This window comes from Danio rerio, chromosome 24, assembly GCF_049306965.1.
Source record: "Danio rerio strain Tuebingen ecotype United States chromosome 24, GRCz12tu, whole genome shotgun sequence".
NCBI lineage: Eukaryota > Metazoa > Chordata > Actinopteri > Cypriniformes > Danionidae > Danio > Danio rerio.
The window spans coordinates 25,267,668-25,285,504 of record NC_133199.1 but is presented as its reverse complement, the minus strand read 5'-3'; the positions used below and the strand labels follow the sequence as shown (position 1 = coordinate 25,285,504).

Below are 17,837 nucleotides of genomic sequence, written 5' to 3'. Positions count from 1 at the left end.
TGAGCTCACTGGACATTTTCTCTTTTTCTGACCATTTTCTGTAAACCCTAGAGATGGTTGTGCGTGAAAATCCCAGTAGATCAGCAGTTCCTGAAATACTTAGAACAGCCCATCTGACATCAAAAACCATGCCACATTCACTTAAATCACCTTTCTTCTCCATGCTGATGCTCGGTTGAACTGCAGCAGATCATCTTGACCATTTCTACATGCGTTAAATTGCCGCCATGGGATTGGCTGATTAGAAATTTGTGTTAACAAGCAGTTAGACAAGTGTACCTAATAAAGTGGCCGGAGAGTGTATATTAAACTTATATAATAAATTATACCATATAATAAAACTATATAATATATATAAATTAATTCAATGTATTATAAATGACTATATATATTTTTTTATGTTTTGTGTGCTATTTATTTTGATCTCAACATGCACAATATTGACACTTTTACCACACCTTCATAAACGTTCCTGTGTGTTTCAGATCTTCACCGCTCTCCCTCCTTTCACACTCGGGATCTTTGACCGGCCGTGCAGCCAACAGAACATGATACGTTTCCCTCAGCTCTACCGCATCACGCAAAACGCAGAAGGTTTTAACACCAAGGTGGTACCACACACAAATGTACAATCCCAATCACTAATGACTCATTCTGACACGATAAACACCCCGAGACTTATAAATCTGTCTGCAGCGAGCGTCAGACTGTTATTACCATCACCACGCTTGTCTACATCCTGCATTATAATTGATTATCACAGTCTGATGTGGTTTGTGTGTTGTTTGACTCGTGACTTATAGCAGATAAACAGGAGTGCAAGAAAAGAAGCTCTGCTGCCATCGGGATCATAATGAGATTCATAAAGCTGAAATAAGACAGTCATTCATTTTCAGCCACGGATCGGTGTTTGTGTGTGTGTGTTTGTGTGTTTTAGGGGTGATCTGGGGGACGTTGCGCTAGCTGTGCAACTGCAGAGAAACTGTTTGTGTGGGCTGTGTGTGTGTATCTTGGCATTAGTTTGTCTTGACTGACTCTGCTTTCTGTCCCTCCCTTCCTCTCGCTTTCATTCCCGCTGTCTCTTTTTCCAGGTCTTTTGGGGTCACTGTATAAATGCTCTCATTCACTCCATTATTCTCTTCTGGTTTCCACTTAAAGCCTTGGAGCACGGTAAGCACTCACACACATGTAGACCACTCGGGTTGGAGTGTTTATCTTTCATCGGCCCTTTTTTGTTTCTTCAGACACTCCTTTCGACAACGGCAACAGTGTGGACTACCTGTTTGTGGGGAACATCGTCTACACGGTGAGTTTTCAGCATGGCATTTATTGGGCTGTAGCTCTTGCCAGTGAGAGGTCACACATCATTTCCCTGCTAGTTCGCCGGCCGCCAGTGTTGACACTGTAAACTTGTTAATGTCTCTTTTCGCTGGTTATTCGTGAAAAAAAGGCCTTGTGAAATGAGCCCACAACCAAAAGCAAAAAAAAAAAAACACGACAGGAACTCTCTGAGGAAACTTCTGAATGGAAAGGGCAGCTTACGGTTGGTTTCTGTGGGTAGTTTACGGCCCAAAAAAGCAACATTTTACAGCAAAATATCTTATTTTGTGATTCAACTAAACGGTGATAGTTCTATGGTAAAGAACTGTCCATGTAAAGGGAACCTATTATGCAAAAATCACTTTTATAAAGGGTTTAAACAGTTTTGTGGTAAAGGTCTGTGAATATAATAAGCTTCTAATAGTACCAATTGATTAAATGTATTTTATATAATCACATTTCATTAAACAGTCTGCAGAAACACTTTGATTGACATTCTCCATTTAAACATGTCATCAGAAAGGAAAAGTCCCACCCATTAGTGATGATCTCTCCCTCATCAGCATAGGATGTTTGTCTTGTTTTTGAATCTGCCACTATGCTGACACTTTTGTAGCTCCACCCATATTTGAAAAGAGCACAATCTCATTTGAATTAAAAGCGACAGTCACAAAAATGGCACAATTACGATTGAAGTAAACAAAAACAGAAATGTCCACACATCTGGGATTCTCTAAGGCAGGTGCTCGATCAAAACAAACACAGTGGAAAAGATAATCAAAAGATAATCGGCACACTGCCACTTTAGCTCTCAAAATGTTTTTTATTGTAACAACGTTTCGACCTACATGGTCTTCATCAGATTAAACAAGACAACAGGAGAACTCAAGGAATAGTCAATCACACCTGCAAACAATAATCACACCAATCAACCACCAAGCACAAGGGGAAAAAACAAGAAACACACACATACACAACAGAATACATATGACAATATGAGATGCATACGTACAATTACAAAAAAATATTTCAAATCAAAATCTAAATTTAAACTCCCTCCGAGATGAAGTATGTGATGTGTTTATGTAATGCATCACACCTGCAAACAATAATCACCTCAATCAACCAACAGGTCAGGGGAAAAAAGAACGGTATACGTATGACAATATGAGGGAAATACATACAACTGCAAAAAAGATTTCAAATCAAAATCCAAATTTAAACTCCCATAGAGGCGAAGTATTCAGTGTGTAAATGTAAAATGCTTCCATCTGCAATAAAAGTCTCTCAATATCCCCGCCCCTTTTCGGAACCTTCACTTGTTCAATGCCAATATATCGTAATGTCGAAAGATAATGTTCCAATGCATTAAAATTAACAGAAATAGGATTTTGTTGATCATTTAATCGCATATTACTTCTGTATTCAGTCTTGTTTTACTGATAAAATCTATTCACCTTATTCTCAGCTGTCGAGCTGGCGCTGCCATTTGAATCTTTTTGTCTCGCGACTTCCGGTCACATTCACTTCCATTCATTTTTTGACGTTAACAACTGCTCGTTACGCTGCTTGATGTTGCAATTTAATATTTTCTTATTATAATATGCTACTTGGTCTGTGTAGTCATGCAAACATTTGTTTGTTGAGCAAGTAGTTTGGCCATTTTCTGCCGTTTATTATTCCTAGTCATTTCTCCCAAAGGCGACTGAATCGGAAGTTCTAAGACAATCGCGAAAACAGGCACACTTCCGCATTTTAGAATAAGGTCAATACCACAGGGACATTTAATCATATAGATAACATTTTTTGTATAGCAAGAAATCAGACCTTAAATCGTCAACTGCTTACCTGAATGGGCATGACTAAAAAACTGACATTCAGTTGTGAAGTTACACTGTGTGCATTGACCACAACTAATATTACCTTCAGGGATTGAGACAGGATTATCAGAACGTTCAGAACTTTGATCCACTCTCACTAACATTTCTCGCAAGTTAGGGGCTCATTTAAAAACAATTCCTGGAGGATCTTTACAGCAGTGTCTCATAGCAGGATCTGAATTTAAAATATGCCAATGTCTTCTTACTATATTTGCAAACTCATTACTTCAAGTCGAATTATAAATAATACAAGAAATTTGTGTATTTGATGGTTTTGGTGATTTTCAAATCAAGGATTCTTTTTGATCCAGATATTCAAAACAAACCGCAGCTTCTTTAATCCATTTTGTAGAGTAACCTCTACCATAAATCCATTGACATAATTCCTTACGTTTTTTTATCATCTGTTTCAGTATGTATCTTAAACTGATTGGCAAGCTTTTCTTTAAAGAGCCCATATTATACATGAAATAGGGTCATATCTTGGTTGTAAGGGTCTCCAACAACAGTTTAATATGCATGCAAGGTCAAAAAACACTTTCGTGGTCTTATAATCTGCATTTATTTTTACCTAATTATTCCAGCGACTCCTGTATGAATCGTCCAGTGATTCATTTGTTCCCAAACCCCTCCTTAGCGCGAAGCTAATCTGCGTTGATTGGACCAATGACAGTCTGTTGCGATTGGTCGACTGCCTTCAGTCAGAGAGTGAAAAGCCAAACAGCTAATCAGCAATATAAAAGTAATCACAGTTCATACACGCTCGATAGTGTAGGCGTGGATTTTAGCTGCCAGTGGGTCAATGTAAATACAGACTATGGACTTGAAAATACAGACGACTAACTATTTTATTGAGCAAAAACTCCAAAAACAGTTGAGGAGATCTCCTAGCTTCTCACTCTGCTCTTTTCACAGACACACACACACACACGCACTTAACCCTGCTCCGGACGACAACGCGCGCGCACACACACACACACACACCTCCGGACGACAGCGCGCGCACACGCACACACAGACACAGACACACACACTACTCCTCGTCCACGGAGCTCCGTTAACAAAGCAGCACGCGTCGCGTTTTTAACGTGACTTTGCACGCGATAAGAGAATATAGCCAGTTAACCTGATACAGTACACGCGGTTACAAGTAACAAATCACAACTAAATACATTTGCAAGCTAGAGTCAACAAGTCAAAAACTTTAATCGCACGTACTTACACTTGAGAAATGGAGGAAGAAAAATCCATCCTGACGTCCATCAGTAAGTTACTCTTTACTGATCCTTCCTTTAACAAACGCTGATGAAGTATTCCTTGTAGAATGTAGTTTCCAGAAGTTTCCAGTAGTTTCCAACTGCTTGGTTATAATGCTGAGGTGTCATCTTTGAGTAGAGACTCAATATATCCATCTGCAGTGTGACTTCAATCGACCGGCATGTTTGTGTGTTTGTGTGTGCGTGTGTGTGTCTGGGTTTCTGCGTCAGAGGGCGGGGCCTCAGGTTTGAAATCTCCTGGGTTTGCGCGTGCACGTGAATAACTTGGTTTCGTTCGTACGTCATGGCGAAACACCTAATGAAACGGTATCAAGGCGACTCGTTTGAAGCACTATGAGTCGACTCTTTTATAGATGAATCAACAGTTTTAAACACTGTACACTAACAGATTTAAGCCTTAGCTGGATACTTCACTTCACTTAGAGCTGTGTTACACACTACATGGAGGGGAATTTTCAAAAACCCATAATATGGGCTCTTTAAATTATTAGGATGGAAACTATGACCATGTAACATTGTATTTTTATCGGTGGGCTTTCTGTACAAATCAGTCACCAGTTTAATACAATCTTTTATTATAAGCAAGTCCAAAAAACTCACTTGTGAGGAATTGTGCTCGATAGTAAATTTGAGATGTTCCCTATTGTGTTTTGAAAATTGTTGAAAAGCAAGTAAATCATTTTCTGAGCCACACCAGATCATGAAAATGCCATCAATTAGGATTGAAGCCAAAAAGGGGCAGTTTCAAAGAGTTATAAATCATTATTTGTGTAGTATTTTGAGATGAAACTTTACACTCTCAAAAATAAAGGTACAGGAGCTGTCACTGGGGCAGTACTTTGTCAAAAGATACATATTTGTACCCAAAGAATCCACATTGGTACCTTAATCGGGCATGTACTTAAAAAGTACCTTTGAGGTACTATTATGAACACTTCAGGTACAAATTTCTACCTATTGAAAAGGTACTGCCCCAGTGACCTTTATTTCTAAAAGTGTGGGGACATCAGAGATCTTGTAAAAATTGCCTAATGGGTCCCCTCTATGGGAAAAATATGTAAGATTTTTGCAATTAATATATCAAAAACCACTAGAACAGTGTTACGTATATATTTGCTGACCTATGTAGTATGTACTTTCATAATTCCAAATGTTTCAAAGAATGTTCAAATTAAAATAAACAATTTTAACTAGTAACACAGGCCATGTCCTGTGATGCCATGATAATGATGTCACACTCCCTTGAGTTCCATCCGTTTATTATAAAACTAAAACACCAAACACATTTCAATATGTTGTGTGTTTTGTTAGTTTGCATGGATGGATTGTGATGTAATAAAAGCTCTGCTGATTTAGTGCCACATCCCTCATCAGCAATAACTTTAGCACTCTTTTTATGGTTTGACAGCTTTCAGTCTTTCTTTTTTTCATATGATAAGTTTTGAACACTTTAGCTTAGTGTTTCTCAACCTCATTCCTGGAGGACCACCAACACTGCAAGTTTTGGATGTCTCCTTTGTCTGTCAGACGCATTTCATGTCTTTCAGTCTCTGCTAATAAGCTGGTGACCTGAATCAGGTGTGTTTGGTTAAGGAGACATGGAAAATGTGCAGAGCTGGTGATTCTCCAGAAATGTGGTAAAAAAACACCACTTGACTCTTCCATGAACATGATTTCTGCAGACATCCTGTAGAATCTAATGAAGACCACAAATCCCATGATTCCACACCCAGTCACAGTGACATCAAACTAAGCCTTTGTTTGTTGTGAATACGTGCCCTCTAGTGGTGAAAACTAGATGTTGTACATTTAAATACACAAATAAACTTTGCATAAAAAGTGATATAGAAAAAACACAATCGGACATGTTCTATTAAAGTGGCATTTCAAACAGCTAGGTGTAGAAAAATGACAGTTTTTGATGATTACTTGCATGTCATGTGGCCTTTAAAATAGAGGTTTCTGATTTAGTAAACATTTAGGACAGTGGCGTTTAGCTGACAAAACCACTAAAATTTTAATGAATAGTCAGTCTTACTACTTGAGTCAGTTTTATTTAATATGTATTCATATACTCAAAATCTAGACAAAGTACACAGCAATGTTGAGACACATTTTTGACACACTGCCTTAAAGTGTTCACTGTATGAAAAACGTATTTTGCTGAAAATGCAAAACACCGGCCAAAGGCTTCTGTCTGCCTATGTACATAAACTAATATTTTAAAATCACTTTTATTGCCCAAAACTGTCACAATTCTCACATTGCTCAAGCACAATTTAGAGTCCAGAAATTACCTTTTCAAAGTCAATGGATGTGTTGCAAAAGCATTTTTTTGTGCTAAAATCCTCTCAGAGAAGCTGTATTTCTTAGTGCAGGAAGAGATTGATCTTTTCTTACATATTTGATGTGCATCCAAATGAAGTGAATTATTCAAAACATAAAGAAATCTAGAATGTGGACCTCAGTTGCTTAAATGGAGGCAAATCTGAATGCAAGCTAGTAATGATTGTATGAAAGGGAAGTAGTTAAAGCAAGTGGAATGATTTGATAAGACCTGCAAATGTCATCAAAGAGAAGTCTGTCATTCACATCTAGCAAAGAATGTTTTGATGATTTTGAATTACGGATCAAAAAATGTAGATGGGTGAATTGTTCACAGTAAAATCATGAATCTTAAAAGCTTCACTAAAAAATATCGATCACAACAAAACTTTCGTGCTGTATGTGAGTCAGATGTTCATTCTGTAATTGTACTGTACATGAAACTTAATAACCTGTCCAGTAACCTAGTAGTCTTCCTGTCACTCAAATGTGTAACTTTAATGCAATGTGAATTGCTTTGCATAAATGCAAATAAATGTAAATAAAGATTTTAACTCCTGAAGTATTAAATGGAAAAGAATCAACTACCCTGTGGCAACAAATTGGTAAAGGAGGGAATGAGCTGAAGGAGAGTGAGTGATTGAAGGAGAAAGAACTCACCTGTGACTCAAGTCAACCTGAGATACCTAATCAATAATCAAATTACACTGATTGTGCTGCATGTTTTATTTGCATATACCCTGCGCTGTTTAAAGAAATATATAAAATCTTGTCATTTCGTGAAAAAATGGTATCTGTGGTTGCCAGAATTGTATTATTGTATTATGAAATAAACATTATTTATCAACATTAGATGTAACATTAAACTTTAATGCACATGACTGATACAAAGAAAAGAATAAAAAAATAAAATAAATCTAGTGTAGTCAGGATACTGGAATTCAGTACCAATCGATACTGAAGTTTAAAAACGCTAACATTTGAGCGCTGTTAAGCACATTCTTAAACTGCACTGATTTGCCATTGTGTTCACATGTTCAACAGAAATGACTGTGATTGGCCGTGTAGGTCATCAATTCACCGAACTCACCGCTATTGAGTGTATTCACCTTATTCTCAGCTGACGAGTGGGCGCTGCCATTTGAATCTTTTTGTCTTGCGACTTCCGGTCACATTCACTTCCATTCATTTTTTGATGTTAACAACTGCTCGTTACGCTGCTTGATGTTGCAATTTAATATTTTCTTATTTTATTATGCTACTTGGTCTGTGTAGTCATGCAAACATTTGTTTGTTGAGCAAGTAGTTCGGCCATTTTCTGCCGTTTATTATTCCTTGTCATTTCTCCCATAGGCGACTGAATCGGAAGTTCTAAGACAATCGCGAAAACAGGCGCACTTCCGCATTTTAGAATAAGGTCAATACAGTAAACAGATACAGGGACACTGGAGTGTTTCAATGCCTAGAGATCAGTCAATTCATCAGCAGATCGCTTGTATGTCATCTTACAGACAAACCAGCTGATCGACGTCTGTTTCTGATTTCTGTTGAGCATGTGAACACAATGATAATCAGCACTGTTTAAGAAAGTGCTCCACATCACTTAAATGTTATTGGGAAATGGACGTTTTTAAAATTTTTGTGCCAATTGTTATCAAATTCCAGTGTCGTAACAACCCTAAAAATAACCATAATATTTTCAACAACAAAATAAACAACAACACTTAGTGAATAGTGAAGAGTCATGCCAGGGAATTCTGCAAAATTCAGTGTATTGTTATACACCATCTATAGTAAGGAAACTTACTGTTAACTGGGAAACATTTTATTTTCTACTGGAGCACTTTCACAGCTAACATCATAGCCATTTTTTACAGTACGTGAATTAATAAATAATATACACTAGCGGTCAAAAGTTTGGAGTCAGGTTTTTTTTCCATGTTTTTTTTTTTAAAGAAGATTATTGTTTTTCAAGGCAGCATTTATTAAATGTAAAAAAAGTTAAATTGTTACATATTTACAGAAATTTTGAATAACTGCTTTCTTATTTTATGGAGTTTCAAAAGAAATTATTACTCTAGTCATCATTGCTTTTATTCAGGGTGTCCGCGGGGTCCTAAAAAGTATTAAAAGTTGATAAATCAATTATGAGAAAATGAAGACCCTTAAAAGTAGTTAAAAAGTCTTAATCGGGCCTTAGTCTTGATTCGGGCCGGGGTGGGTCTGGCCAAGCTCCTTTGTCCACATGATGTCACGTAATTTGCAACAAACGCAGGAAGGTGATGTGACGCTCTCCACTTGTAGCGAAACCACAGAGCGAAACAGACAACAAAATGGGTGAATTTAAATTTGCGTACTCTTGGTTGTCGAAAGACGAGTTTAAACAATGGCTAAAGCCTGTCGCTGAAAACAACCACGTAATTTTATTCCTCTTTGCTTCCTCCCAGCTTATTGGAGTTCTGTTACATGGTTGTGCTTCATTGATTCATTTAACTACAACTGTTTATTAACAACTGTTTATCAAGTTAAAGGTTTGATACTGATCTTGAAGTGGTGATGCGGTCTTAAAATATTCTGAGAAGGTCATTAAAAAGTCTTTGTATTGAAGGTATTGAAATTATCTTTAGGATTTCTGCATATATACTGTTATTACTATTACCATTAATAATAATAATAATAATAATAATAATAATAACAATAATAATAATAGTTAATATTAGAGTGATTTCTGAAGGATCATGTGACTCTGAAGACTGGAGAAATGAAGCTGAAAATTCATCATTAAAATCACTAATAAATGATTAAATTAAATGATAAACTACTTTTAAACAGTTATTTAATAGTGTCATAACATTTGACAGTTTTACCATTTGTACTGTGTTTTTGATGAAATAAATGCAGCCTTGGTGAGCAGGAGAAGCTTATTTCAAAACATTTTAAAATCTAACTGACCCAAACTTTTGACCGGTAGTGTAAATATATTTTGTGCAACAATTTAGCTTCTAAATACTAAGCAACACTTGTATATACAGTTCAAGTGAAATCACCACTGTTCCCTCCCCCACTAGCCAATCAGCGAGCATTATTTTAATTGTAAAATTCTGTTGTTGTTTTGTTGTGCTTTTGGCCATCTGTAATAAAAAAGACCTTGTCTTTTGTGTAACCCAGACTATTACATACAGTATGCTGGATTCTTTTTTCTTTAAGAGGCGATACCAGACTCTAGCCATTAAAACCGTAATGAATGAGTCCCATGAGAAATGAAGTCTTTGTGTGCTGGTATTTCTTTTCTGTTCCTCGCAGGCTTCTGTCTGAGTGTGTGTGTGTGTGTGTGTGTGTGTGTGTGTGTGTGTGTGTGTGTGTGTGTGTGTGTGTGTGTGTGTGTGTGTGTGTGTGTGTACGAGTGATTACTTTAAGGGCTAAATGTATAATTGTGTGTGTTTTTAAAGCTGTGTGCGTGGCTAGAGGCGATAGTAAGTTGATGCCTGTGTGAAAGCATCATCTGGTTTTGTGTGTTAGGGCTGTGTAAAATGCTTTAGCAGGATGATGAGTGTGTATCATTACTGTTATTATTTATGACTGTCTCTCTCTCTCTTTCTCTCTCCTTTGCTGGTGCAGTATGTCGTGGTAACTGTATGTCTGAAAGCCGGTATGGAGACCACAGCATGGACAAGGGTAGGTTGGTTCTCATACTTCAACACACACATACACACATACCGCCTGCCATTTGGGCTCAAAGCAATGAGCGTTTTTTGGCAGCAGTAATGAAAGTGTTGTCAAAGGCATCACATTTATTAAAAAGGATATGTTATATCTGGAGTAATAGGAAATATTATTGACTACATTTGATATTATGTGTCTAAACCTGCAGGGTGTAAAAAGGATTCTACTCAGCCTATTTGTTCAGTTCTGTAAAATGTCAAAGTGCTCTTAAATAAAGATACATGTACTTGCTAAGCAAGATGATGGACTTTACAGGTAAAATATTCTATTAATTTTCCATATCAATAAAACAGGGGTCACCAATCCTGGTCCTGGAGGGCCGGTGTCCCTGCAGGGTTTAGCTCCTTCTTGCCTCAACACACCTGCCTGGGTGTTTTAAGTATACCTAGTAAGAGCTTGATTAGCTTGTTCAGGTGTGTTTCATTAGGGTTAGAGCTAAAATCTGCAGGACACCGGCCCTCTAGGAACAAGTTTGGTGACCACTGCAATAAAATGTAGTAAGTTTTAATGTTTTATATTGTTCTGAAATGTATCAAAATGATTTGTTTCTGCTTGTATTTACATTTCTTAAAAATTGGGCAGCAAAAAAAATTGTTAATTCTGCTTCATTTTCCGAAAACAAGATATTTCAGCAATTTTCCATAGTTCCAAAAAATTTTACTTTGCTTTGAGATATTCTATGTTGTAAAATGTTTACTTATTTCTGCAGATTTTTCTACTCAAGAAAATGTAGCTTAATTTGTGACATTAATTAATTATGTGTTGTATTAGAAAAAATGTATCAGAAATTAAGTTGATTTAAATTTACATGTAACAAATCAATGTGGTAAGTTTTTTTATTATCATAAACATGACATTTTTATAAACGTTTCATAAAAGAATACTTTAAATCTTTTATTTTCCTTTTTGTGGAATGTAACTTCTATTTGAGAAGCCCTATCATACACCCAGTGCAATAAGGCGCAAGACATGTTTGGCGCGATTTGTTGCTATTTTCAGACCAGCACAACCCTTAATTTCCAAGTTTTGCACAACATTGATTAAATAGCAAATCCATTTGCCCCACTTTGAGGACTCATGGGCGTGCTGGTCTATAAAGGAGGTGTGTTCAGGCGCATTGTCACCATATGGTGCATAAGAATAGGATGTGTGTTTGGATATAACTCTAATGCACGCGGTGAAGAGCATATTTTTCTGTCCTTAAAATAGCAAATATTGAGTATTCATAACCCTTCGACAGATACTTTTATCTTGATTTAAACACATGATTTCAAAACATTATTCACAATTCAACTCTTAACAGCCTTAAATCATTTCTCTTTTCAAGTGAGACACAAAATTACTGAGTAAGATTCTTTATCTTTGCAGTTTATCAAAGTGTCCACTAGTGCATTAAATCTATTCCAAAGCATTTGTCCTATCTGCACTGAAAGGCGAGCACATTAACACAATGCACTGGATATCACGGGTCTAATTCTATAGGACAGTGGAATAAATGTATTCTGGGAAGTGCTTTAGATAGCATTGAACATGTATATGTCAGGACATTTCTCTGTGTGTTGAGGGCCCGTCGACACTCCCTGTCGGTCCAGCTGTCTTCACACCAGATCGTCTGATGAAATAAAGTGCCCTTGGTATTCACACAGTGTTTATTACAGCTGAACAAGTCTATATTCAACTGACCATGACCTTCTTGATCTCCTCCTAGTTTTCTTATCTATACATTCATGAAATGTAAATCAAATATTAATGGGTATAAATAATGTCATGTATCAGCAGTATAGTTAGCAATTTACATAATTATATTCATGTAATATTAAATAAATAAAAAATACAGCATCTGAACAACGACTAGGTGTAGTAACCATAAAATAATCATAATAATTGACTCTGGTTTGTTGAATAATTAGAAAATAATGCACAATAAAGGTGTAACTGCATTAACAGACCTTTTTCCTTATTATGTTTTGCATGTTTTGTTGAATAAAAAAAAGATCCGTTTAAATTGAACCGTATATATACATTGTTTTACGTAACCACTATTTTAAAAAACGATCTGATTATTTACAAACCCAAAAACTGACCATGACCTCATTTTCCCTCCTTCTAGTTTTCTCATCTAGCTGTCTGGGGCAGCATGGTGCTTTGGATGCTGTTTTTTGCCGTCTATTCTGCGATCTGGCCAACTATTCCTATAGCTCCGGATATGTTAGGCCAGGTGAGTGTAAACACACACTAACACACCTGCTGACGTTTGTGTTTTCTCTCTGTGCTCCTGTATTTAACTGCTACCCGGCACCTCCACAACTTGCTCTCTGGGTGTTCTGTGTCAGATTTATGAGCCAGCGTCCCATTTCACAGTCACCTGCACCTGCCACACAGTCACCCGAGCCCCAGGCTTTTACGGCCTACCCTGAAAGTGTTGATTCTTGCCATTGGGCTGGTTTGTACTGTGCTGTTTACATGTGTGTGTGAGACACCAGAAGGGATTTTCCTCATAGGGTTATATACTCAATGCGTATCTTTTATTTAATTCTGTTCTTTTGTTTTATATTGTTTGCTGAATAAATAGGCTGCATCCTAACTGAATGGAATTTACTAAAGTGCCAAACACCATTTTTGCCAGCACAGTGGTTCAGTGGTTAGCACTGTCACCTCACAGCAAGAAGGTCGCTGATTCGAGCCCCGGCTGGAAGTTGGCATTTTTGTGTGGAGTTTGCATGTTCTCCCCGTTTTCGCATAGGTTTCCTCCGGGTGCTCTGGTTTCCCCTCAATCCAAAGACATGCGCTAGTTGAATTGGGTGAGCTAAATTATCTGTAGTGTGTGTGTGTATGTCCTGGTTATCCAGGTTGGGGGGGTTACCATTGGGCTAACGACCCACCTCATGAAAATGAGATGTTATGAAACACCAATATGGTGCGGCTAAATAGCAACTTCTATATAAACATAACATGTCTAACGTAATGTTTATATTATAACACACTTGAGAGTTTTAGTTGAGACTAGCTAAAAACAACATGTAAGTGTAACCATGGCAGACATCCCAAGTCTCCCCGAAGTTCTGGGACGTTCTCTCCCGCATAGATATAGAGACTCCCGGATGCCCGCAAATGAATAATAATCTCCTGGAAATCACGCGTCCCCCGACCCTCAAATATGTCACCCACCCCTCTCCGCAGACAGGTCTCGCAACCCCCCACACCCCCTGCTCTTCGGATACCCGCCTGATGACTTTCCCAACTTGGCATGTCTGCTATGGGGTCATTCAGCACTAAATAATTAGTTAATTATATTTAGGAATATTTTTGTACATTAATAAAATGTGTTTTACATTTGTTATATACAGTATTAATAATTTGAAATAAAAAATTCTACAAATTTTAGTGTGAAATTCCGGTAACACTTCACAATAAGGTTGTACTAGTTATCATTAGTTAATGCATTTGCTAACATAAATGAACAATGAACAATACCTTTATTACAGTGTTTCTTCATGTTAGTTAACGCTAGTTAATGAAAATACAGTTTTTCATTGTTAGTTCATGTTAAGTGCATTAACTAATGTTAACCAGCATGAATTTGGATTTTAAAAACGCATTAGTAAATGTTGAATTATGATTAATTAATGCTGTTTAAATACTGTTCATACTTAGTTGATGTTCGTAAATACATGAATTAACATTAACTAATGAAATCTTATTGTACAGTGTGACTAACATTTATGTATTTTGTTGGAGATGCTCTCTAATTCTAAGATAAAGTAACAATAAAAAAAGTTATAATAAGCAGTTTGCACTAAATAAACTAAATATAATTTTTTGATATAATGTAAAATTATATTAATGTTATGTAATATGTAATATTTCAAATGTGTATTTTTTGTACATTATACTATATATATATATATATATATATATATATATATATATATATATATATATATATATATATATATATATATATATATATATATATATATATATATTAATTGGTAAGTTTAACAAATGTTTAAGTATATTTATATACAGTTGCTTACCTATAATTAAAGTAATAGTTTCATCATCATTTTATTGACACTCAGCTTGTTCCAAATCTCTTTCATCAGTTTTATCTGGGGAAACAAAAGAAGATATTATGAATCATTTTGTTCATGTTAACTATTTACATAGTACATCAGCTTACATAGCTGATTTCCACTCCTACAGTTGAAGTCAGAATTATTAGCCCCCCTGAATTAATAGCCCCCCTGTTTATTCCCCCCCCCCCCCCATTTCTGTTTAATGGAGAGAAGACACATTTCTACACATAATAGTTTTAACAACTCATCTCTAACTGAATTACTTTATCTTTGCCATGATGACAGTAAATAATATTTGACTAAATATTTTTCAAGACACTTGTATTTAGCTTAAAGTGACATTTAAAGGCTTAACTTGGTTAATTAGGATTACTAGGCAGGTTAAGGTAATTGGGCAAGTAATTGTATAACAGTGGTTTGTTCTGTAGACAATCAACAAAATATATAGCTTAGAGGGGCTAATAATTTTGAACTAAAGATGTTTTTTTTTTTTTTTTTGTTAAAAAACGCTTTTATCCTAGCCAAAATAAAACAAATAAGACTTTCTCCAGAAGAAAAAATATTATCAGACATACTGTGAAACTTTCCTTTGGGAAATATAAAATAATAATAATAATTCTGACTTTAACTGTATATGAAGGTCAATATTTAGTGTCATCTGCTTGGTTAGTGGTGAATAACTAAATGAACTTTCATTATTGCCCAAACTTTCCCTTTGACATTTCTTTCTTGCCCCATCCATTTTTCAGCAAGTGTGTCACAGTGATTTCTGGGATTGCAATGCGTATACCTCAGCTGACAGAATAATTGGAAGTGTACCTCCGGTGCTCGAAACTGCTACCTACATTGGCGTCTTACTAGATTTAAAAACAAAACCAAGCCTCTGCAATGGAAGTGTGGAGCAGTCGGGGGGTGAGATGGAGATCTCTGAAACCCTGCGGCCCATTAATTCGATTTGTGTCAGAAATCAGGAATGAGCTCAAGTATCACCACAGCTGCTTTCAGAGAGCGAGTGGGAAACACAGGACATTCTTCACTCTTCACCCCTTAGCGCTGACTTCTCTTTCCTCTCTCTGTCCAAATGCTCACCTCTAAAAGGAGACATCTTAAGCCCCTTTTCAAAAGATATAAAGTAAATATTTGGTGTCCTCAGAATGTTTCTGTGAAGTTTCAATCTAAAAAACCCTCCTGATCATTTATTATAGCTTGCAAGTTTTGCAGGTATTTAGGAGTGAGCAAAAACAAGCCGTTTTTGTGCATATCCCTTTAAATGCAAATGAGCTGCTGCTCTCCAAAAAAGGGTGGAGCCTTTACATGTTATTCTGACACTTCGGAAACAACAAAATGAGCAAATCCAACACAGACAAAATATAAGAAATGACCAGTAGTGAAGTGCATGTTCAAACCAGACTCTGACAATTATAGAGAGGAAGAAGGTACAACTTCTAGATGCACCAGGATATTTCTGAACAGTTAGTGTATACATGAATGTAGTTGATTTGGCCTTTGCAAATAAATACTGTGCTATTAGTATGTAAAAATCCTAAAAGTGATCATACAGTGCATGATAAATGTGCGTTTATGATTTATGGCAAGTGTTTTCAGGATAAATTAATCAGCAGAACTCAGGTCAGTTGAATGCAGTACACATACAGCCTATTAACCGGTGTCCTGACATTTTATCCTACCGTCAATTTATGCTACCAACACTGTATTTGAATGGTTTTGAGGTTGGGGTTAGGGATTAGGTAGGTTAGGGCGATGTTACAGCTTCATATCACACTAATCCACAATAAAAGTTACACTGTAGCAAAATCTGATGGGTAGCATATTGCATCATAAAAATGTGCTACCTCATTTTTGAATGGGAGGTAGGACAATCTGACAAGGTAGGACAAATTGACAGAAAACCAGAACACACCAAGCCGTTGTTCGACTGTTGAACTTTGTTGGTCAACGTCTATCCGGGTAGTTGGTTTGCTATTTGTTTGTATGTTTGTTGTCGGGTTAACATCAAATCGCGTTGGCCCAATTCAGCATGCCAATTCAGGGTTGGGTCATCGGCTGACTAGAGCAGTCTGACTGGGTATTCAGCAACGAATCAGAGTGTGAGTGTGACATAGTGAAGAGACATAGCAAGTAAACCAATCAAGAAGGAATACAAAGAGGCCAGCTGTAATTTCGCTACTCAGACATATTTGCAGGAGCAAATCCCTCATAATTACTCTGATAGTGGTACTAAACTCTTGTTTTTCTTATTTCGCACTCCCGTTTCAGTTGGCCTTCATCCCTTTGGTGTGTTCACACACAGTTTTTTGATCCAGATGGAACCAAATGTGAGTCGATACAAGACAACAGCAGTTGGGTTTCGTCTGTGCTAGTTGTTTAGTGTCTGCTTGGTTTGTACCGGCCCTAAAACGCAAGATATGTAACCATTCACACTCACCGAGAGTATAATATATACCAGTCAAGAGAGCGATTGTGGATGTCTGTACCTCCAATTTCATTTGATCTCATCTGTAGTTAAATGGAACAGCATTTTTCTAATTAAAAGGGGCTCCATTTTCATGAGTCAAAGATTCTAGAGTAGAGTAGTGTACGACAGGCGTAATCACTTAAAACTAGAGTAAATCACACATGATGTGAAGTGACATACTTGTTTTGGATGTGAAATTAAAGCACAAAGCCTTGGTAATAACACATGATAATATATTATTATAAGATCCCCTTCCTACATCACTTGGGAGCAAAATCTGTAAGGCATGTTTTTCCAAATGCATGCAGAAGTAGGCTTCCCACAGCAACGTTACTGGGTTTGTCCTATTTCATGTTTTCTGAACTGGTAGAAACAACAGGGATCCGGTCATAGCACTTAAACATAGAAAGTCTGATTTTCATGATGCGTCTTTAATCTCTTCATGTAGGCCAGCTGGGAGCAACAGCTCTGCATGTTTTTCCAGCGAGTGTATTTTTGTGCGTCTGCTCGTCTGAGAATTTTCTAGGGTTGGCCTGGGTGGTATAGTGTGCGCACATGCAGCTGTCGAGCGGGGATGCCGGTTAATGGTTTCGGGAGTCTGTTAGATTCCATCGGGAACATCAGCTGTGGAGGATCCTCTGAAGAGAATCACTTGAGTGCACAGAGTGAAGTTTCTCCAGTCTGCTGGATTAGCTGTAAAAGTTACTTAAGGAAAATACCATCTCACAGAACATGTTGAACATCACTCTGTGTTGTT

At 36.9% G+C, this 17,837-nt stretch overlaps 1 protein-coding gene across 25 annotated transcripts in view; it reads left to right on the top strand.

Moving 5' to 3' along the window:
- Positions 1–17,837, top strand: part of atp8a2 (ATPase phospholipid transporting 8A2) — a 127,672-nt gene that overhangs the window by 94,033 nt on the left and 15,802 nt on the right. For all 25 annotated transcript variants that reach the window (XR_012399299.1, XR_012399295.1, XR_012399296.1 and 22 more), the window contains 5 exons: positions 486–608; positions 1,092–1,170; positions 1,245–1,306; positions 10,421–10,477; positions 12,636–12,743. Coding sequence is in view for 11 of the 25 variants with exons in the window: in XM_073940654.1 (XP_073796755.1) it covers positions 486–608; positions 1,092–1,170; positions 1,245–1,306; positions 10,421–10,477; positions 12,636–12,743 (429 nt within the window). In the remaining 14 variants the exon portion in view is untranslated. The remainder of the gene's footprint in view (positions 1–485; positions 609–1,091; positions 1,171–1,244; positions 1,307–10,420; positions 10,478–12,635; positions 12,744–17,837) is intronic.